At 37.2% G+C, this 23,472-nt stretch overlaps 1 protein-coding gene across 2 annotated transcripts; it reads right to left on the minus strand.

Moving 5' to 3' along the window:
• Positions 1–272: 272 nt before the first annotated feature.
• On the minus strand, positions 273–22,679 carry trim37 (tripartite motif containing 37). 2 transcript variants are annotated; one of them, XM_084103862.1, is made up of 25 exons: positions 22,514–22,679; positions 21,699–21,779; positions 19,535–19,636; positions 18,900–18,940; positions 18,298–18,414; positions 17,088–17,175; positions 16,783–16,905; positions 15,818–15,941; positions 15,661–15,728; positions 15,243–15,367; positions 14,902–14,952; positions 14,722–14,803; positions 14,544–14,620; positions 14,282–14,461; positions 12,888–13,002; positions 11,835–12,032; positions 11,353–11,489; positions 9,115–9,197; positions 7,411–7,587; positions 6,989–7,279; positions 5,669–5,833; positions 4,802–4,994; positions 4,035–4,150; positions 3,564–3,716; positions 273–1,752 (listed from the first exon to the last, which is right to left on the minus strand). In XM_084103862.1, exons 2-25 carry the CDS (start codon positions 21,717–21,719, stop codon positions 1,694–1,696), a joined length of 2,886 nt encoding a protein of 961 aa, XP_083959988.1. In that variant the 5' UTR covers positions 21,720–21,779; positions 22,514–22,679; the 3' UTR covers positions 273–1,693. The 2 variants fall into 2 exon arrangements, with proteins under 2 accessions (XP_083959988.1, XP_083959989.1); XM_084103863.1 differs by having other exon boundaries at positions 3,597–3,716; positions 22,514–22,661.
• Between the last annotated feature and the right edge of the window lie 793 nt (positions 22,680–23,472).

The raw sequence follows: 23,472 nt of genomic DNA on the forward strand, positions 1-23,472 counted from the left end.
AAAAAATAATAAATAATCTTTAAGAAAACTTGGAATGCCAAGAAATAAAAAGTCCAAAACACCTCAAAAATATTTTTAAAAGTATGAATACAACATGTCATTTTACACAAACAATATAAGTATTTTTATTACATCTTAAATAAAACATTTTCATTTTATATTATATAATAATAATAATAATTCTTATTTGGGGGTGACATTGGACCTGTAATTTTTTTGTACACTTTAACACACTGCAATTGATGTGACTCAAAGAAGAAAAAAAAAAAGTATTTAATAGTATCATCTTTTATTTGTTCAGATTTTAATTTAGATAAATATACAGTACATACTGTGAATATACTCCAGGTTGTTTTGAGCCTCCCTCCCTTCCAAACACAAACGATCTTTAAAAATATGCTAGAGAAATAAACCAGTAAACGGATTTCTCTATTGCTCATATGAAACATAAAACATCAAAATAGGGACATTATTATTACAGCACAAAGCAAAGCATTAGATTTATATTGAACAGTCAAGGAACACTGTCTTCATTGTTATAGACTTTGCAGAGACTATAAACATGCTGGAGGGGAAGCAGAAGAAGAAGAAGAAAAAAAAAAGTATTTGTATAAAGCACTGACCTGTTGTTAATTCTTAAGCCAAAGATTAAACAGCAAAAGCAAGTACACTTTTCAACAAAACATTCACACTTTCAACAGACTGTACTGAGTGAAAGCTGACCATGCAAAGAGCAACACTGTGACCTCAGATGAATATAAGTGCATCACTCCCCAGCTGTTCATGACACCACCACATCTATTCACAACAGAAACGCTGTAATATCCAGCTGTCATCAATGTGTGTCTGAGCTCAAAACAAAGCACACAAACACTCCAGCAGTTCTGACGCAAAATACCACCTGCGTGGGGCTGAAAACACAGACATGGACCCACCTGAGACTTTGGTTTAAGTATGTAACTGCCTTTTATTTGGACATCTTCTAGGAGTTAACATGGATATATATATATAAAAAAAGGGGAAAACAAAAAAACAAAAACACCAAGCAAAAATGGGAATGTAGCATTAATAAGTTCACTAATGCTTGTAACTGAGCTGTGTAACAACTGCTTATTTGATATACATATAAAAAAACAATCAAATTTAGAAAATTATTTGAACTTGTATCGGCTCCATGTTCCCTTTTTGCAGACATTTAGTCAATGTAAACGTGTGTTGGGTATAGAAAGCTATGCTTTGTGGACTACACAGCTGAAGAGGGGTTAGCTACAAAACTCACTAATATATCTATAAAGCCACATGAATCGGTAACAGAGCAGCATCTGTATTGACATTCTGACTTAATGTGCCAAAACATTTAAACTCAGTTATTGACCCAAAAAAAAAATAGGGCAACTGTTTGGCAACGCCCTATAAATTTATGACAATAAGCAGCATTGCAAAAGTAAAGAAATGTAGTATACAACTTTAATATATGATTATCTAGTTATGCACACATAAATGTATACACCTTTATAACGGAATGTTACGCATTTCACAATGCAGAGGAAAAAAAAAAAAAAATCCTGAAAGTTGTGTTTCTCTTAAATAACATATACAGTAGCACATATATTCCTGTTCTATCTTAACATAAAGTAAGTGCACAGACATAACTGTGAGGAGCACATTCAGAGCCTGACGACTTCAGGACAGATCACCTCTCTGTGGTCTCTCCAGACACAAAGCTCAGATCATCAGGGATCAGCTGCTCGCCTGAGAACGACACACACACAGACAGGACGTCAGCAGACAAACACACAGGTCGCTGGAACAGAAGTCACAATACTGGAATATTAGAATAAGCTGGTGCAGTCAGGCCCACACACAGAGATAATCAGAGGCTAGACAGGTGGCCGACCTATTTTAAACTTAATTACATTTATTCAACATGCAGGCTGTGTGATTGAGTGTTTCCCTAATATAGAATAACACTCTACTAAAAGGGGAGATATACAGGCAAAAATCACGATTTTCTTGGATTTAACAATTTTGACTTTCTGCAAAAAAATTGCATCTTCAACTACCAAATTTTAGAAAACATCAAAATTAATAAACATTAAATATATATTATGAATTAAATTAGAACTGGTTAGCTTCAACAGCCAAGTGAAGTGACATTGACATGTTTTTTGCTTCTTAAATTACACTTCTTGTAACTTCTTGTTCTGGAATTTGTTTTCAGCATCATTTCATGCCAAGAACAGGGTTAAATCAGTTTAGGTATAATAGACAAATTAATAAACATTTAACTCTTTCTCAGACATTGACAGAATTTATAACTGATAATCTAATATCAATCTAATAATTGATATAAAGATAAAATCTATCAAACATTTAAAGGATTAGTTCACCCCAATGAAAATTGAAATGAAAATTTTACTCACCCCAATGCTATCCAAGATGTCCATGTCTTTCTTTCCTCAGTGGGAGAGAAATTATGTTTTTTGAGGAAAACATTTCTGGATTTTTCTTCTAACAATGGACTTCATTGGTTACCATCGTTTTTAAGTCCAAATCAATGCAGTTTCAAAAGTCTTTGAAGTGTTTAAACGGGCCGTGTTGCGATTACAGCTGAAGAAGAGGTTGTTATCTAGCGAAACGATAGGTCATTTTCAAAAAATAATTGTAATTTATAGACTTTTTACCTTCAATAGTTCGGATTGAGCTGATCAACAAAGAGAACTACATCATCACGTTGAAAGGTCACGCCGGCGCCGGCGGAAGCACCGCCCCACTGTTTACAATGCGACCGTACGTAGGAGGATAGTTCAAATAGTATTGTTTGCTATTATATATATAGTAATAGTATTCAGTGAATATGAATATGAATAGTATATGAATAACATTGATGAATATGAATAGTAGTTCAAATAGTATTGCCGGCGCCAGCGTGACCTTTGAACGTTATGACGTAGTTCCCTGTCCGTTTGTTGATCAGCTCAATCCGAACTATTGAAGGTAAAAAGTCTATAAATTATAATTATTTTTTGAAAATGACCTATCGTTTCGCTAGATAACAAACTCTTCTTCAGCTGTGATCGCATACAGCCCGTTTAAACACTTCAAAGACTTTTGAAACTGCATTGATTTGGACTTAAAAATGATGGTAACCAATGAAGTCCATTGTTAGAAGAAAAATCCAGAAATGTTTTCCTCAAAAAACATAATTTCTCTCCCACTGAGGAAAGAAAGACATGGATATCTTGGATGGCATTGGGGTGAGTAAATTATTAGGAAATTTTCATTTTGGGGTCAACTAATCCTTTAAGGTGCACTTGTGTATTGCTTTTGTTATAAATGAGCAATTTTTCGCTTCATTTTTAATGAGATTGATATGTACATATGTAAAAATGCAAAAGGTACATTTTCAATTTGACCTGAATTGAGAGAAAAAAATGAAGTATTTAAGCCTAAGCCTTTAGATCAAAAAGATCATGAAAAAACAAGTTCAGTCAAGTGTGTCCAAACTTTTGAGTGGTAGCTGTGGCTGAGCTAGCAGTGTCAGTGAAGTGTGAGATATAAACCTGGGCAGGGTAGTGTTCTGGTGTCAAACGCACAGTCTCCAGCCTCCAGAGACACAACTTCATCCTCGTTCTCGTTCTCCGTGTCACAGTCCAGCTCGCTGTCACTGCTCATGCTCGGCAGAACGCGGTGAGGCTGTTTCTGGCTGAGGAGATCTGAGGACAGACGACCATGCGCTCATATGAACTGCCAGATATCAGCACTGAGAACACGTGTTTTTCTGTATTAGTTCTGCTTCATTTCCTTTGCAATACAGCATCAGATAAGGGAGTGTTACTCAAGAGCCTCCTTACGGTAACCTTGGGCCATTTGCAGTATGTTGAACTGTCAAATCCTGAGAACACGTCTAATTTTATATGCAGTTGAATGACAGTGCGTTCCTTGACCGTGTGTGCAATGACTCATTGATACAACACAAATATAACATGCTGCAGTGTAATTACGGCCCATGTTTTTGAGAGCGGATGTCTCACCTTCATCAGGGCGTGAGGAGGAAGAGGGCGATGGCTCAGCCAGTGACAGCAGTGACTGGATTTCACAAGCACTCTCTTGATCACAATTCAGAGAGCTGTCAGTTAGCAGGCCAGGCCTGAGGGGTACAATCTTATTAGCATGATAAAAAAAAACATTGTTTATCATGCTATTTTGTGTAAAACAAAAGAGAAACAAACTAAAAAACTAAACCAATGCCCTAATTGAACTAAGGACTAATCCTAAGCCATGTCCGTGGAACCAGGCCTATGTGTCTTGTTATTTTACATGAAACAAACTAACTAAACAAAAATTTGCCTGGTGAAAGCTATTGTATGACAAATATTTAACGTGAAACCAAACCAAAAAAACAAAAACAACTAAACAAATCAAACCCATAAACCAGCAAAACTTAAACAGAGCCAAATATTAGCATTGTGAAAGCTATTGTGTGTCATTTTACCTTAATATTCACTGTGGAGGGGGAAAAAACTATGCAAAAGTGCCCAATAAAGTCTCTTTCTTCGAGTTAATACAAAGACCACTGATTTATAGCATCAGAATAGAACTCAACAGATTATGATAATTCTATTGAATGTAACAAATTACGACAAATAAAAATCAGCGCACCTTTACTGAGGATCTCATCAGCATTTAAATGTCTATTCTAGGTATAAAAACGGCAACCTTCAATCAAGCCCAATTACTGGATTTGTTCATGAATGGAAACACACAATTACACAGCGATGGCTTGTTTTATGTGCATTACCCAGCGGCTGGAGTCCTGCGCTGTTTGGTGGCGGGTGCAGCCGCCCCGTTGAGAGCCGTGATGCCGAACAGGTCTGAAGCTGAAGCTCCGTACAGCAGCTCCTCGTGTTTGGAGCCAGAGGGCTTATCAGAGGAAGAGGAGCTGCTTCCCAGCGAGGGAGGAGAACTCTGCACACTGCGCGCTTTCAGGGAGCCTGCAAAACACAGATAAATGTCATTTCAGACCATTTGAATACACCCTGAAATATCAGGGTTGAGTTTCCAAGAAGTCTGCTTTTCCCCAAATTAATCTTTTCAGATTATTCATAGCTATTGTTGCTTCTAGGGACGGGCAAAGCGACATATTTTCATAATCGACCAGCTTGAGCGCTATCTGAATGACTGGTCTTAGGAAGCCCTGTAAAATTAGGCTGGATGGGTTAAAGGGTTAGTTCACACACAAAAAATTAATTATCCCATAATTTACTCATCCTCAAGCCATCCTAGGTATATATATGAGTTTTTCTTTCAGCCAAACATAATCAGAGTTACATAAAAAATTATAAAGCCAGGATATTTTTTAATATAACTCTGACTGTGTTTGGCTGAAAGAAGAAAGTCGTATACACCTAGGATGGCTTGAGGGCAAGTAAATTATGGAGTAATTTTCAATTTTGGGTGAAATAAACCTTTAATTTGACATGGCCTCTCTCTCTCTCTCCCTCTCAAAAAAAAAAAAAAAAAAGCATTACTTGTGCAATATGCTAAAAAGCAGCATGCAGTGTGCTTTTCTCACAAGATAAATGGCGGACGACTAGTCTACTACTGCATGTTGATTGTTTCTCATTTCATTTCAATAATTACGAGATGAACAGTGTAGTGTACAAACCATCTAAGGAGGAGGGTCCCTCTCTGGGACACAGAGCAGGTTCAGTAGGGGACTCTCGGCCTGCTCCTCTCAGCTCCTTCTCTCCAGCATCCACAGTCCGGCGCAGGGACAGTCCACCCAGCGCTCCCACACTCTCCTGCTTAGGAGAACCAGCCTTCTTCACCCCTAAAACAAAGACCCAAACAAAGCCAGGCTGAATCTACAACAATATACACTACCATTCAAAAGATTGGGGTCTGTAAAATGTTATTATATTTTTGTCTCATATGCTCATAAAGGCTGCATTTATTTAATAAAAAAAAAAAAGAGAGATATTGTGAAATAATATTAAAAATTTTTTTTTTACTTTTTTCTTTGAATACATTTTAAAATGTCATTTATTCCTGTGATGCCAAAGCTGAATTTTCAGCATCATTACTCCAGTCTTCAGTATCACATGATCCTTCAGAAATCATTCTAATATGCCGATTTGCTGCTCAAGAAAAAAATATTTTTAAGTATTATAAATGTTGTAAATATCTGATTTGAATGAATATTTTTGTGGAAACCGGATTTCCGCATGATGCATTATTTTTTTAGGATTATTTTATGAATAGAAAGAACAGCATTTATTTGAAATAGTATAGTATTTGGAATAATAATTTATTACTGTCTTTTGATCAATTTAGTGCGTCCTTGCTAAATAAAAGTGTTGAATAAAATAAATTAAAACAAATTAAAATATCTTACTGATCACAAACTTTTGAACAGTAGCGTAAATATGAACAAATGGCGTACAAAAAAAGTTCAAAATATCCTGTAGATGGTAATGTTTTTTTGAAAGTGATTTTGATATCTCTACATCAATACTAAATTAATACCTATATAATACATAATAAACAGCCTCAATTCTGACATTTCATAGCATTTCATGCTACAATATCTAAAAATATTATACACAGCATTTTGCGAATTATAGCAGTTTTGTGGCAGTTTTAGGAGCTCATAAAAATTAAAGACTACATGGAATATCTGTCCTTTTAAAAATTAATTTCACAATTTTTTTTATAAAAGGCACCTAAATGACAATTTCTCAAACAAATCCATAAAATTTTAACCTGAAATCTAATCTAAGATCTAATCTTCATGTTAATATAAAAAACAATGGTTGTGTTCTGCATCATCTACTACGAGGAGTAACTAGCTCACTGCTGATGGAACCGACAGCCTCATGGGCAGCACTCAGACAATTTGTGCTTCGGACGACCCGAATCAGAATTCCAGCTCAGGGTCCTTTCCTGATCCCACCGTTCACTTTAAAAAAAAAAGCTCAGTGCATACCACTGCGAGAGTGTCTTGATGAAATGGGCGCTTTGAAGAGCAGTTCACTGGGTTTGCGGCTGGGTCCCATCTCGGAGTCCATGGAGGGGCCCTGCTCGTGGACCGAGGCTTCCTGAGAGGAGACTCGACCGGCTCCACTGCGAGCTTCCAGCTGCCCTTTCACGTCTGACATCTTACTGCGCACTTCTGCCATCTGAGCCTTCAGTCTGATCAGGACCCCCGAGTCCGGGGCTGACCGACGCACCGCCTGAGGGCGACGCTCACGCTCTTTACGGGAGGGCACCGCAGCGGCTGTCAATCAAAAATGGTTCATGAGTCATGAATCATACCAACTTTAGATGCTACAGACACTTTAGAGTGTTATCAAGTTTATGCTGAATAATTAATAATTGTAATCTCCATTTTGATGACATCATTGACACCTTGGCTCTGGAGGAGAGAGGTAGGGGGGCGGGGCTGCATCCCCCACAGGGACTCCACATGACTGCGGTCCTTCAGGTCCAAGAGTTGGATGAGGATGACCGGGTCGATCTCCAGGAGGCTGGCTGAACTTGCACCTGCCCCACGCCTTGAGCCCCGGGCACAGGCACCCGAATCTCCTGATCAGCAGGGGGAGACAGTTAGTACACAGAGGACTTAGCTTGTGTAAGGGTAGCATTATGCAGCTGAAATCAGTGGGATATGAAAAGTACAGGAACAAAGTCTATCAAAGTTTTGAGAAAGTGTTTGTACAGTAAAATAGGTTACATCGCAATTTGTAGCATATGGATCTAAGACAGGAAAAAAGATTCACCGACAGAAGTCCTTAAGTTTCCCATTGTTTTAATTCAGTGAGTATAATACACTTTTCTTTTTGTTTTACTGCTATTGGTATTGACTACTGAAATGATGTCATCTATTATCAGATTAGTCAATAACCATGCTCATCTGGACTATACCCATGGATAATACTGATTTTATGTTTGTTTTTTTCAATCTGAATGCATTTTAAGTAAATATTGTATAAAATAACTCAGGAATAATTGACAATGGAATGTTGAATTATTTTTCTTAATTTTTTTATTACGCACACCACAAGGTGGTAATGTGTTTATGTAAATTATGTGTTATATAAATTGCTTCTCAGCTAGTGTTATTTTAGTTTTATTAATATACGTTTATAGTACTAATTAATATTTTAATTAATATTAGTATAATATTTTTATTAATAACTTTATTTCAAGTTTTTAATTTTAGATTCGTTCTTAGCACAAAAAAAAAATTGTGCTTGTCATTTTTTATAGTTTTTGTTTTTTTATATTTCCATTTAGATTAAATGTATTTCCATTTCAGCTTTAGTTTTAGTTCATAATCTTAAAGTAATTTAAATATTACCTTGGCAATTACCTGGAATTAAATAATAAAAGTTTTTCCATTTAATATATTTTAGATTATTTCAGATTCTTTTTTTCAATTACCAGTTTTATTAGTTTTAGTTGAACTCCCCATGAAATAAAAAAAAAATTACAATTATTATTTTTAATGGAATATTGCATTGTTCATTATAAATGTCTTATCCATCCACAAACTTTCTTCAAAATAATTTCCCCCTCCCCTCCAGCAACCTGTCACTCACATGAGATAACAGCAATTAGCAAACGACAGCAATCCAACGATCCAAACAATTTCCGATGGACAAAATCAAGTCCCGTCCTACATTTTTTGTTTCTCGTTTGAGAGGCAGTATCACTCAAACGATGATCAAAACATGATCACAACTTCAGTTTCATGCCGACTTTAACAATAACACTGCTCAGCTGTTTCAACACTAAAAACATTATAGTTCTAGTTAAAAGTTTTTTTAGGGAATTATTAAATGTCATTTCGATTGAGTGAACACTAACAGTCTTTCAGCAGAAGCTCTAACCGCGTTTTAAACTGCAGATTCTGCAGTAAATCCTCAAAGGCTGATATGGTAATTTGGCTCGGTTTCATGACTACAACTGATTAACAGCGTGTCGCAATCGATGACACTTCAAAGCCAAGTGTTTCAACACACCAGATTGCCATATGCATGACATTCGCTTTTCATTAGAGAAACAGCATTATTAGTATCAGTGAGGGCGCTTGGAGAAAATCTGGTTCACCTGTTGCCCCGGCAACATCATCAGGTAATTCACCTTCCTCAAGGTCTAGATTCCCACTGTACTCCACGTCATTCTCACCAGACCTACAACAGATGGAAACAATTCACACTTGTATTATTTCTCTAGTACTAGTGGAACATCAGCAGCAAGTAAACAAAACTACAATGCATAACCAGATCAGCTCTAATATTTGGTGTATGAGTGGAAATTATTAATTGGATCCCAATGGAGCTAAATGAGGCGTGGCCTGGCATTATGTCCCCAGCGTATCGCCACATGCTTTAAATTCACTTGTGTGGCTCCCCCTGTTAATAGTGAGAAGTGGTACGGTCTGAAATAAGCTTCTCCACAGGGGGTGTTGATAGCGTTCTGCTCCAAGCTTACTGCTGAATATGTATGTATATGTGGGTATGTGTGTGTGTCTGTGTGTAAGGTTAACACATGCACCATTGTCTCAGGCTCAACCGTGTGATGACTCAGTCCTCTCCAGCGGTTCTTTGCGCTGATCCACTACAGTATTTATAGAAGCTGAGATCCTCGACTCCACACGGATACATCGAACAAATGTTTGCTTGCCCTGCTAGTACCTGCACTGGCCCCACCAATAAAAATGATCTTTGTATATTGGATTTTTAAAATTTTATTAAATATAGAATAAAAAAAAACCTGATTCTGTGGGTTCTCTTTATATATTGAAAAAAAGTGTGTATGTACATTGCAGGGATTGTGTGGCTTTAAATGAAAATAGCCATCCAATCGAGACTTCTCTGGTTTGCCTGAGTGACATCAGGATGCATGTGAAGCTCATGTGAAGAACACGTGAAGCACATCCAAAAAGCTTAAAAACATATGCTGCAAGTAAAAATAAAAAAAGAAGCTTTTTGTGCTTTAACACACACTGATGGAAAATCAAATCAAATCAAAAATATGCAATCTCAAGCGGTCACAGAAAATGCATTTGATATGATAATAAGGTCCTAACCTTATATTCCCTCTCTCCCCTACTTTATCCTGAAGAAGTGGGCTTCTGATATTCGGGCAACGGTTAGTCCATGGGCACACACAAAACACTCGAGCAAATGGAGTCAAAGGTGTGAGAGAATGTGCGTGGGCCTGAGAACAAGAGTGCACGTTATGTGTGTGCTGTGCACGTCGGAAAAGAGATTCTGTGAGAACGAGCATTTGTAAGCAGGAGGTAGAGGCTCTGATGACTCATTCGTCTCATCTGGTTGGAGCAGTGTGTGCATTTGAGAGTTGTGTGAGCAGGCGGTAGCCGGCAGCATGAGCAGAAACATGTGAGGTTCTGACTCCAACACCTCACTACAGAAACACGAGCACTCTCACAGAGCCTACACAAGTCAAAGCTGCCAATAGTGCTCATTTTCTCAGATCGTGAAAGGACAGGATAGAAAGAACAGCTCTTTTCTGGTTGAACACAGTGCGCGAGGGGCTTCCTGTCACAGTTGTGGTAGCAGCCCTAATTAAACAGTGTTTTCCAGTCAGGGGGAGGATACAGCTGTTACCCTCTGGCACACAAAGCACCATCTCTTATGCAATAATTTTAGTACACTAGTATTTACCACACCATAAGGATGTGACCTAGCAAATGATGAGTACTGCTAGAAGGAAAAAAAAAGAAAAACGCTATTAGAGCTGATCACGATTTTGCCAGAAACACTTTCAATAGATCTACTTTATCGACATACGTACCACAGTGAAGCTTGTGACTTTCATCAAGTGCTGTTTTCCATCAATTACTATAAAATAAATATTTTAAAATAAAATAATTCTAAAACCTCATTGGATGAGGAATAAAGCTGTTAATAACAATAATATCACCTGATTTTACCTGGGTCAAAAGAAATAGTTCAGCCAAAAAAGAAAATCCTGTCATTATTTAATCACCCTCATGCCGAAATAAAAATCTTCAAAATAAAAATCAAATAAAAATCTTCAAAAAGAATCTCCAAGCAGCATATTTCTATATAAAAGAAAATTAACGGAGACTGTCAAGTCCAAAAAAATGGTCCATATGACTTCCAATGCACTAGACTTCTGAAACCATACAATAGCTTTGAGCGGGTTAAAGAACGAAATACAATTTTGAAACATGTAAAGTAAATGCTGAGAGAATATTCCCATATTTTGGGTGAATTATGCCTCTAACATCCATGATAAAATCACTAACAGTCAAGTGGTTGAAATTTTAGTAAGGCTGTTTTTAAATCTTGTACATACATGGTCTCTTCGTCAATGTCATTCTCCTCCGTGTTACTGGTGGCTGTGGAGCTCCCAGAGGTGCTACTTCCATCCAGAGGATTGACATCTTCGTCTCCAGTTAGACAGTCCACCTCCAGATCCCCGTCAGACAACTCCTAACATTGCATCAACACATCATCATCAAACTGATCCCAATGTGCGTAATAGCTCCAAGCACAGAAATCTGCAGGTTCACAACATTACATTAGTATGTAAGCTTGTTTTCTTTAGAGATCACAATGAGTGTACTCTGATGTGAATGTTGAATGCCTAAAAACACAGCCTACTTTCAGATGATGATGATGTAAGAGATGTAATCAAAGATGTGGCTATGATGAAATGATGGATAATATCTCATAGGAGTAAAAAAAAAAAACTGTACTTTTCTAGTTCTCAAAGGGAAGTAAAAAAAAAAAAAAAAAGTAGCTATGAACATCATCTGCTGCTCTTGCAGGCCTTACATTAGAGTCATCATGCTGGGTCTTCTCTTCATCCTCATCTTCCTTCGTCCCCACTGATGCTGCCTGACTCCCTTCCTCCAGCAAGGAGCTCTTCCCCTGACGAGAGTCTCTCCCGGAGGAAGTTGTGGGACAGAGACGCCGATCAGGTGGAGACGAACTCCGTGACTTCTGCCGACGGAACAGTTCTATGGCCAACCTCTGAACAGAAATATACCAGAACATAAGAAACATACATCACATCTTAAAGAAATAATCCACTAGCCTGGGAAAACCCAGACAAACTTCCGGCAAATTTAGATTTGCTCTACAAGTAGTCTTGCAAAGAGCCCATTCAAGCTGATTTCTAATCCGTCCAAATCGAGGCACCAATCAGAAACGTTGAGGCGGGCTTTACACGATGACGATCGCTCTGATTGGTTTTAGGTCTATCCAATTGCGCCCAGAGGCATCTGAGCGACATCCGTTGGTGACGCCCCTTTGGAAATTAGTTATTAATGAAGCTTTGCCAGACCATAACTCAGTTACTACTGAGAATGGTCTGGTTTTAACCAGGCTAATAATCCACCCAAAAATGAAAATTCTGTCATCATTTACTCAACCTAATGTTGTTACAAACTTGCAAGACTTCCTCTCTTCTGTGGAACACAAAAGAAGGTATTTTGAATAATGTCAGAAAGAAAACAGTTTCAGTTCCTATTGTCTTCCATAGTATGGATCAAGCATAGTATAGGAGCCATTCTCTTTCCAACATTATTCAAAATATCTTCTTTTGTGTTCCGCAGAAGTCATACAGGTTAGGAATTACATGAAGGTGAGTAAATGATGGCAGAATTTTTTTTATTTTTGGGTGGACTATCTATTTAGTTAAGCTTAAAAACATTAACAGGCATTACATGTTATATCATTAATATTACATGAAAAGTAAATGTATTCATAAATACATTGGCTTCAGTCTGTATAGAAGAAAGAAATGCAGTTTCTTCTAGCCAGATCCTAAGGAGGCTGTTTTCAGGGTTACATAGAACTACACATAACTGCATCTTTAACACTGACCTCTTTTAGGTTATTGATCTGCTGAATGTAACTGGACTGGGCCGACTCCAGCTGAGTTATATACCAATACTGGTCTCTACACTTCTGAAAAAACGTAGGTGATCGCACTTGATACCTGTGACATTAATGGAAAAAGCAGAGCATGAGAAATGAACGAGACAGCATACACTGGATACACCCCTTTATCCGATACATTGAATGATTATTCTATAAGCAGAGACAATGGTTCACACAGGATGTGTTCTTAAATCCATTTGAGTTGGAATGGAACTTTTTTTCTGTATTTTTGGCATAAAAAAGTTTTTTTTTATGCAATTTTTGCAGTGTTTAAGACACTTTGTTTAATCAAAAGTTAAACTTAAAAAAAATATATATACATCTTGAGACTTCAAAGTTAAATTCCATCTAAGATGTTTTTGAACACAATTATGCTTTCTGTGTCAAAAGGCTCTAATAACTAACACAAGTGCAAAGTAAATGAACTTAAATATTTATATTAAAGGGGTCATGAATTTCCTTGACCTTTTGACATATTGGTGATTTTACTATAAAAATATGCTGCAAGTTTCAGAACTCAAAACTTCCTTGTTAGTCCAAAAACAGCTTTTATTGAAACCAATCTCCCAAAATGATGTAATGCGCATAAATGTTTCACAGTTGGAAAATTCAACTGTGCGCCTTTCTGCAGTGTCGTTTCAACACTAATTTAATGTAATAAAATACAATACTACCTCAGAAAAATACATAAGGATTACATATAAATAAAGATATTAATTACCAAAGTGTTATTTGAGGTGTAGGTTTGTCTTCTGATTCGGGATCAGGAACATGTATGGCGAACATCGGAAGTTTTCGAAACGATTCCACACGTGTAGTGGGGACGTTGAAAATTATTTTGCAAAACTGTTACACTGTGTCCACACCGGACGTGAAAAAGCGACCACTGCAAATCCAACTGTCCTTAGTATCAGAAGTACCTCAGAAACAGAACGAGGCATTAATTTACCCTCAGGAATTTGTCACATCGTGCTGCATCCAGTGTAGACAGCATCAGTGATTATAATAGGTTCTATTTACTTTTGTCGTGTTGCGTCGCTTGCGTCTGGTGTAGACACGGTGTTAACCAATCATAGCAGTGGGCGTTACTTCCAAGTCTTGAATGCGGCACGCCTATCAAAACGGAGTGTTTCAAAGAGAGGGTCAAAAACAGGATAGAAAATTGCCTATTACTTCTAAATTAGGATGTTTTTTGATGCAAAAATCTTGCTAACATTATAAATGGACCTCAATGAACATTATAATTTTTTATTTAAAAATGCAGTTCATGACCCCTTTAATATTAAAGGAGCTATTAGAGCTAAAAAAAGGTCTAATATAAATATGCAAGCTCGCACCTGAGCACAAGCGTGTCAGTCTGCATATTCAAGTATCCTTCACTGGCGAGAAGGTCCAACCTGAAGAACCTGTTATACCCCCAGCACTCGCCCACCTCAAAGTCCGATGCAAACTCTCGAATTATGTTTTTAGTGGGGTCACTGGAGGCCTGATGGACCATCTCCACCCTGTATTCATATCTAGAGGGAGTTAAGCATGAAAAAAGTTATTTGTGAGACTATGCAGCAAGATGAGAGGACAAGATCGGGGAGTGCGGCCTACTTTGACGTCTCAGGAAGCCCCGCAGACAACTCCAGAAAAACAGAGAGATAGTTTCCCCGAACAACTCCATTTCCATCCTAAACCACAAAAACAAAGTCTGTGAGAATAGGAAGAGTTTTTTTTTTTTTTTTTACATCTGAATTTCAATTTGTCTCAATGTTACTTGTGACAAACGTACCGGATAAACCTTCAACCTCCAGCAAAGGCCTGATATCTGGAGCGGGGGGCTGTAGACGGGGTCGGCTCTCTGCCGCAGAGTACTTCAGGCAACGAGACAACACCAATTCAAGTCACGCAAGAGAACTAATGCACCATTTAAGAAATAAATTAATAAGAGAGATAAAGGGAGGGTCATTACCTGAAGTTTGCCAAAACAAAAGTGCTGGAGTCATAGGCAGGAACCAGCTCACTGAGAAGAAATGAGATATGACTACATGCAATTTATATTGCAGAGGGAAAGTCTATTCAAGAAATGTTAACCACAAACATTAATTCATTTATAAATAAAGGAGCGTTATTTTAAGTGAAGTAACCTACCATGTTGCCTACAAATTGACACCGTGATTGAACCGCTCTATTAGCCTAGAGAATTTTCATTATTCACAGTCTGTCACAGAGAGCACATAACTTCAAGCTCACTGAGATATCATCTCTGCATGAAGTGGCAGTATAACAGGTACAGTATCTGAATGTGCATACCTGGTGAAGTCTGGTGGGACAGGAGTGGTGACAAAAGACTGCATTGGTTTCCGGTGAACCTGCTGGAACATAAGCAGGATCTCTGGACTCTTGGAGATCAGCTCGCTCTTACTGCATGAACGCAGCTGTAGGGTGTAAACAAACATCAGACTTTAATGCTATTTTTTTCCATTACAAATTCATTCAATCAACATAATGTAAGTGAAAAGTTGAACTGAAACTTCAACATTAATTTTTAGAATGACTTTTGACCTTTTGTTGGTCAAATGTGCTTATTTGATTTAGTAATAGAGCATCTGAAATATAATTCAAATTTAATTTTAGAAGATTAAAATAATATATTTTGAAGTTTCTTTGATTGTCTCAGACTCTTGGACCACATTGCATGTCTGTATTATTTTACTCGTACTCCACACACCTGATGTTCCACTTCCTGCAGCAGAGACTCCAGCAGTTCTGTTTCCTGTGTCAGAGAGGTCTTCTGTCCTGTGGGTGCAGCAACACTACATTAGACCAATATTACCTCAAAGATCAAGTTATATGAAAACGATGGCAGAAGAAAAGCATGCTTGTACCCATGAGCGTGATGAGTTTGTTCTTGAGCTGATTATCAAGTCGAGCAATCATCATTTCCACAGCGTTCCGGATTTCCCTCACCCTCTCATCCTTCGCCCCACGCACCGCCTCAACGTTCTTCTCCTGAAAAACAAAGAAAATGTGATTAAATTAACACAGAATACTTCTGACCTTGTTTCTTTAACTTAGTTGTATTCACATTACTGGCCAACACACTGTCATTCAATATTTGGGGCTCAGTAAGATTTTTTATTTATTTTTTGCAAGAAATAATACTTTTATTCAGAAAGGATCAATTAAATTGATCAAAAGGGACAGAAAAGTATTAAAATATTTAATATTTTTAAAAAAATTGTTCTTTTGTTCTTTCTATTCACCAAAGAACCCTAAAAAATGTATTACGGTTTCCACAAAAATGTTTTCAACACTGATAATAATAACAAATGTTTCTTGGGCACCAAATCAGCATATTAGAATGACTTGTGAAGGATCATGTGACACTGATCCTTCACAGACTGAAGTAATAATGCTGAAAATTCAGCTTTGCCTTCAGCATTAATACTTCCACTTCTGGGAAGACTTTCCACTAGATGTCTTTTGTCCATGTAGTGCATCTTGAATATCTTAATTTGCTGTGGATACATGTGCTGTGGCGCCCTCTATTGGACAATCACCTGACGTAGGATTCAAAAGTGAGCTATAATCAGCAACTGATGGATGTATGTGGGTTTCTTGGCATCCTGGAGTTCTACATTATGTAAAACGTCTTTATTATGTAACGCATTATGTAAAACGCTACTTTATCAAACCAGGAATACATGTAATTAGATAACATTTGATTTGTCATTAGCACTTCCATCTAAAAGGCATTTGAGGCTGGTAAACTAACATCCATTATGAATTGTCAACTCTAAACACGTCTAAATGCTGCGAGTGGGCGTGAATGAGAGGCAAGGGTGCTTACCACTTCTTGAACCAGACTAATGAGCTCCATCAGCCGGCGCCGCAGCTTAGCCACCTCCTCGTTCACCTTCGTCACATGCTGCTCGTAGATCTCGGCCAGGGGTTTGAACGTATGACCTCCATGCTGTGGAGAGGAGGAGACAGGGAAGTTCCTGTTTGAGACTAACTGACATCGTTAGGTGCAGTGTTATTCATTGATGATACGCTCCTATGTGTGACCAGTCATGTTTCATCTGAGGAGGAAATGACACCATTGATGTAATCCAAACAGCCTGACTAATGCGTTTTGAAGACAGAAACACATACCATGCCTCCCCACAGAGCGCACTGGTGACAGATGCACTTCTTACAAGTCCAGCAGAACACGCTCAACTTTTCATGATGGTTCTCACACCTGTTAGGGTGAGAGAATGACGGAGTGAGGAGAGTATCACTGGCAGTCAGTATTAAAGTGTACACTAATTGATCACTTAAGTTAGTTAGTTATTTGATAAAATGAGAGGAGACTCAGAAATGAAGAATCCAGTATACTCTCTGTGGCATATCTTTTTTTCTATATAAAAAAAACATTATCATATTTTTGCTAATCAAACGCCTTTTATGTCTAGGTATTTAAATCCATGATTAAAAAAAGATCACATTTTAAAAGCTTTAATGTGTTTATAGTGTGAAATAATTAAGAAAAGCAATACTTATATACTGTATACTTAAATCAAAATGTAATACTTGATCAAAAATGATCCAGCTCTCAGATTTAATCAAAAATATCTTAATTTGTGTTCCAAAGATGAACGAAAGTCTTAAGAGGTTGGAACAACATGAGGGTGAGTAATTACTGATAGAATTTTCATTTTTGGGTGAACTAAACCTTTAAATTCAATATAAATTTTATACACACACAGACACTCAACAATGATTAATATATAGAACTATTAATTGTATAGATACTACTGTTCAAATGTTTGGGGCCCATATGATTTTTAATGTTTTTGAAAGTACTCTCTTATGCCACGGTTGCATTTATTTAATCAAAAATACAGTGAATACAGTAACATTGTAAAATATAATATATGTGTATAAAATGTATCTTATCCCTGTAATGGTAAAGCTGAATTTTCAGCATAATTACTTCAGGCTTCACTGTCACATGATCATTCTATCATGCTGATTTGGTGCTCAAGAAAATGTTCTTATTATTATCAATGTTGAAATCAGTAATGCAGTATAATATTTTTATGGTGAAACGGTGATACATTTTTAGGAATCTTTGGTGAATAGAAAGTTCAGAAACAGCATTTATTTGAAATAGTAAAGACTTTTATAATGTTACAAAACAAATGTAGTTGTCCTTGCTGAATAAAAGTATTAATTTCTTTCTTTAAAAAAAAAAACATTACCAACATTACTTTATAAAAATAGTTATTTAACAGGGCCAAAAGTGTCCATGTTCGAAAAACACCGCACTGCAGCCGTTAGAATTGCATAAATATTCAATGCGAATAAGTGTATGGCTCACTTGTCTTTGTCGTTCTCCTCATGTTTTGTGAGGTTGCAGAGCTGCAGTGTGTCCAGTTGTTGAGTCACTTCCTCCGCCCAGCGACAGTTGACCAGTTCCCTCAGCTGAAGAGGAGCTCTGAATTCAACATTTAGAATTTGTGTTAGCCAAAAGGACCATATAGATATTTATTATTACTCCCACTTTTTTAAATCAAGAGAGGACAGTGTTGCAAACTGGATTCAAGTTGGTTCTACCATACTGTCATCATTTTTATTTATTTTTATTTTTTAAATCAACCAGAAACGAGTATCAAGGATGGATCTGTTCCAGCACTCCTGATAATGGAGTTTTTGTATTTGAGATTTAATTATAGAGCTCTAGTTTGAACACACTTCAAACTGCTTTGGCAATTATGTAAGTGTGTTTCTGTTGCCAAATATCAGGTGGCTCTGGTCCAGTTTTCTAAAGTTTTTTTTTGGATGTGGTTTCTTTAATGTAACTAATCAATGCTTCCCTGAAATGAACTCTAACAATAGAAAAATCAATACTTAATCCTCTAGATTTACTCCAAAGCCTGTCAGAGCACAAAGAATCATTTGAAGCTGAACCTCAGAACTTACCGACAGTGGGGGCATTGAGCTCTCTGTTCTGTCAGCCATCGCTGCCAGGAAGAGAAACAAAAAGAACAAAATGTACTCATTTATAAATGCTAGCTTGGCTTATCCTCCAAATCAGTAAAAGGTCAATTATTAAAATACATTTTAAGAGTTGTATTAGTGGGATTCTTCTCAACATGCACATGGAAAGCATCTAAAAAGCATTTATACTGCTCATTACACAAAGGGTTTTGGCAAAAACAACTATAATCTTTTAGATATGGAGCAGTTAGACAAGAGGTAATAAGGGTTACTTTTCCTTTTCAAAGTAGACCAAACTGCCTTTTTATGGAACTGATTTGGACCAGTCTTGAGGGGAAAAAAACGTTTAAGAACTTTACGTTTTTAAGAAACTTTTAAGACTAGTCTATACAGTTTATGCAACCGGCCACAGACCCGCAGTTAAAGTTGAAGTGTGTATTATTTTCAAAAAATACTTTATAAATGTTTTTAAACCAAATCCCATTATATGAATATACTCATATCCTGTTAAGTGAAAATAAAGAGAGCACAGGGAGTGTTGATTCATTACACAGGGCTCTGGTACACTGTGAGCTCCTCTTGGCTGTGTGTTAATGAGTGTATACGTGTTCGCTCACCCGTATGCAGCTGAAACAGCAGAGTTTGGAACAATGAGGGCAGAGACGGGCATCGCGCAGCTTTTCCATGCAAATGAAGCAGCGGAAGACTTCCGCAATACTCTGAAGAGGGACGCAAGACAAGAGACAATTCAGACAAACTTATGCCTGCTTTTGGCAATCCTATAAAGATCTTTACAAATCACACTGTACAACATGGATCTAATAAACTTGGGTATGACGTATGTAGACTGTACGATGATGACACCTATTGAATCGTAGGCTGTGACGTAAGTTGGTATAGAAGAATAACACGTCATCAGCATGCGCTAGTGGTAAACAAATAGAGCAAGATGAATCGCACTTTGGGAATTGTAGTTTTTATGTGCGAAAAAGAGGAGGAAGCGAAAGAGGAGAATATGGACATGGTCATGGCTAGGGAAAAGAGGCCATCTTGGCATGCCAGTTTTGCAAATGGAGGTAAGTAGCTTTAAGTTTTAGCGCCATGTCGCGTTGATCAATACGAAATTTTAATGTAATCATGTTGCATTTTTATTGGCTAGTTAGTAGACGTAGGTTGTAGCAGCAAACACACTGTGAGACGATCATGCTAAATTTCTGACATGGTCAGAAAATGATCGCAGGCTATCTTTGGTTGTAAGACCGTGACAACAGCCGTCTTTGAACCTCTCTCACTGTACGACGTAGGACCGCCGTTTAGCCACGACCAATGAAATCGCCACAATTGGTCATCTTTCGTCTGGGACAGCCCAAAATCGTACAATGTGTACTGGGCATTAAGAGGGATAGTGTTCTGTCAACTTTTAAACAACACGTAATGAGCTTCTTGTTAGTTGATACATGAACACATGACTTTATTAGCGTAACACTAACAATATATTTACCACAATATACTTAGTTTATGTTCTTACTGGAACAGTTTTGCCAGAAATAAATATTCTGTCTTTATTTACTCATCCTCACATAGTTTCTTTTCTTTGATGTGCTTCCATAGATCACTTTTCTTACCCTAAATTTTTTTTTTGTAATTTGGTGCTTTTCACAACCTAACGATAATTATATCTGATAAAACAGTACGATCTTCAAGTCAAGTCACCTTTATTTATCTAAAGCATCAAAAGCAGCTTTACAGTGATAACAGGAAAATAATTAAATGATGCAAACAGAGTTTTTCTCTAAAAGAAAATAGTGTTCAGCTGATGTCAGTTCAGTTCTCATCCAATAGTGTCAGTGCGGTCAAATCACTAATTTTGCTGAATATTACATGTCCTCAACTAAGCAAGCAAAGAGGCGACAGTAGCAAGAAACCCAAACTCCATCAGGTAACAGAATGGAGCTCAGTCAGGGGGCCAATTCTCCTCTGGCCAACGAACAAACTCGGTGTGATTATGATTCAGGCTGCATCACAAGTCAGAAATCAGATTGTGGATCAGTAGCATTCGAATATTTGATCCAGTTCTTTTTGCTTGAAGATTGGATTCATCACGCCAGTATGGAAAATGATCATGATCATCTTCTGCCTAAAATGCTATGATATGAACAGCAGCTACGCTAATTCTTCTTCTACCTCTAGACTTCAGATGACAGCAATTGTGGATTGATATACAAAACTATCAAATATTACCCTTAATTGTAATATTATCCTAATATTGCTGTATAAATTACTATCACAAGTTATAATTGCAGCCTAACAAATTCGCTGTGTCTACTTAACTGAATATATGACGTTAACTTATTATATTATAGCTGTGCATTACTGCCATATGGACATTACTTTCATACACTCAGCTCTGATACAAAATACTTCCTAAATTGTAACATTAAATCAAGCATTTTTTGTAAAGCTGCTTTGAAATAATATCCACTACGAAAAGTGCTATACAAAGAAACTTGAATTGAATTGAATTTGGGAGTTCTGAGTCAGTTTTGTAATTTTGACAAAAGTGTTCAGAATATTCCTAATAAATTCATATTTTGTGTTCCAATGAAGAAGGAAAGTTGTTCACATTGGACATAAGGGTGAGTAAATAGTGACAGACTTTTCCTGTTTCGGTAAAGGTTAAATTTAATGTTCCTTGTCAAGTTTTTGTCTCTGATAAAACATTTTTAAAACTTGGTACCTGTTAGTATAAAACACACACACACATACACACAGTAAACATACCTCAACACTCTGCTCATCCATCTCTGCCAGTTTGACTTCTTACAGCCAAATATATCTGACAGGAGAATCCTGGTGCTTTCACTGAGGTAAAAACAGACAGCAGAGCCCATTTAGATGCTCACATTTCATTATTGAAGACTATAGCAGTAGTATCATGCACACGGTCTGCTAGTCAAATAAAAAACAGTCTTCAGAATTTTCCCAGATTACTATACATAAATATGTCTGGCAACGCAGAGCTGATGTGACAAGTGGCAGAAGACATGCATCTGTATGAGCTTTACTGTATGACCGCAGATGGCCAAAACACATTATGAAATAAACACAGAACATTGAATGAACTGCCCAAATGTTGCAGGAAACATCTGCCAACATCAACTGGAGGCCTTTATGATGTTATAAAAGAACATATCCGCATCAAATACAAGCTTTCAGTGGTCAGGGTTGACTTTAAAAATCAAATAACCCATAGACGGTCAGTATCACGACCAGTTCAACTAATAACAAACGCTGTCATCTATTAAATATAACGTTATCTGCATAATAATAATAACTGAGATAATTATAGAGCACATTCACTAATAATAATAATAATAATAATAATAATCTTCATGCGCGAGCATAAAACTCAATACCAATGCAGAGAGGACAAGAAACGATTGATAACCTGTTCAAATAAAATATTAGCGCAAATGCACAATACATTCTAGCAGGTGATGTAGCACAGGTTAGCATATTAGCAAGTTAGCTAGAAGGGTTGCTCAAAACTCTGTTAACCATGTAGAAAAACCTCGCATTCATCAAAACGCAATTACCTTTTAATGTTGCACTCAGATCCGTCAATCCGACTGTCTACATCAAACGCTATTAATTTAGTGTTTTATGAACAGGTATTGCAGCATCAGACTGCTTGTTTATGGACTAGCAGCAAGCAGCGAAAGCGCCTATATGTCAACGTCAGTCACCATGGGAGACCGTGTCAGTCACCATGGGAGACCATATCCACCAATCGTATTCTCTGTTGGTAGCCGATGATATTAGCATTAACCAATTACAAACTAGCATATGGAGTGGGCGGAGTATTTGGAGAATTTGCACGCCCACTCAAAAGCGCCAACATCAAATATTTTATTCATGACTATTCGGTTTTGCCTGTGTCCTTTTAACCGTTTTTGTAACTAAATACGTAACTGATGTATCACATTTAGAAACTTATATCAAATCGATGCCCGCACGTACTTGTTTTCTAGGGTAACAGTACAAGTTGAAGCAGGTCAAACTAATAAAGTTTAGGTGTTATGCCATAAATGGCCTTTTTGTGTCAAATTATACTCATACAACACGTTATATCAATGCTTAAAATAACCAAACACAAATTGTTACATATTGACTGAATAATGAGTGTAAATGTAGAGTGAAGAAATCACTTGAAGTGTCTAAGTCTCCAGAGAGACGAAGAGTCGACCTACATTCTATACTGAGAAGCTCTGGAGGCCTGCAGGTGCAGAGCGACCATCGTACGAGACTCGGGTTTGGTGGGGCTACAGATCTGTTATGGATCTGATGGCTCATTAAATGAGCCATTTTCAAAGTCCCTTATGAACATGTGCAAATTAAACAGTTAGATTCAGGCTATACCCAATGAGACGCAAATCAACTCATTTCAGAGTTAGGAACACTAGAACCTCACTTCCCATGCATAAATACAGCACCGATGCAGTACTCAACTTTACACACATTTAGAGTATGCTTCGGTACAAAAGAAAGGTACATG

This window comes from Abramis brama, assembly GCF_963993115.1.
Source record: "Abramis brama genome assembly, chromosome: 25".
Lineage (NCBI taxonomy): Eukaryota > Metazoa > Chordata > Actinopteri > Cypriniformes > Leuciscidae > Abramis > Abramis brama.

Bases quoted from the DNA above. Each gene is read 5' to 3' on its own strand.
- trim37 (XM_084103862.1), bottom strand. From the start codon at position 21,719: ATGGATGAGCAGAGTGTTGAG. The intron at 9,198-11,352 runs GTATGTACAAGA...CATCTGTTGTAG, and splicing joins GACATTGACGAAGAGACCAT to GTCTGGTGAGAATGACGTGG. The intron at 4,151-4,801 runs GTAATGCACATA...TGTACCCCTCAG, and splicing joins CGCAGGACTCCAGCCGCTGG to GCCTGGCCTGCTAACTGACA.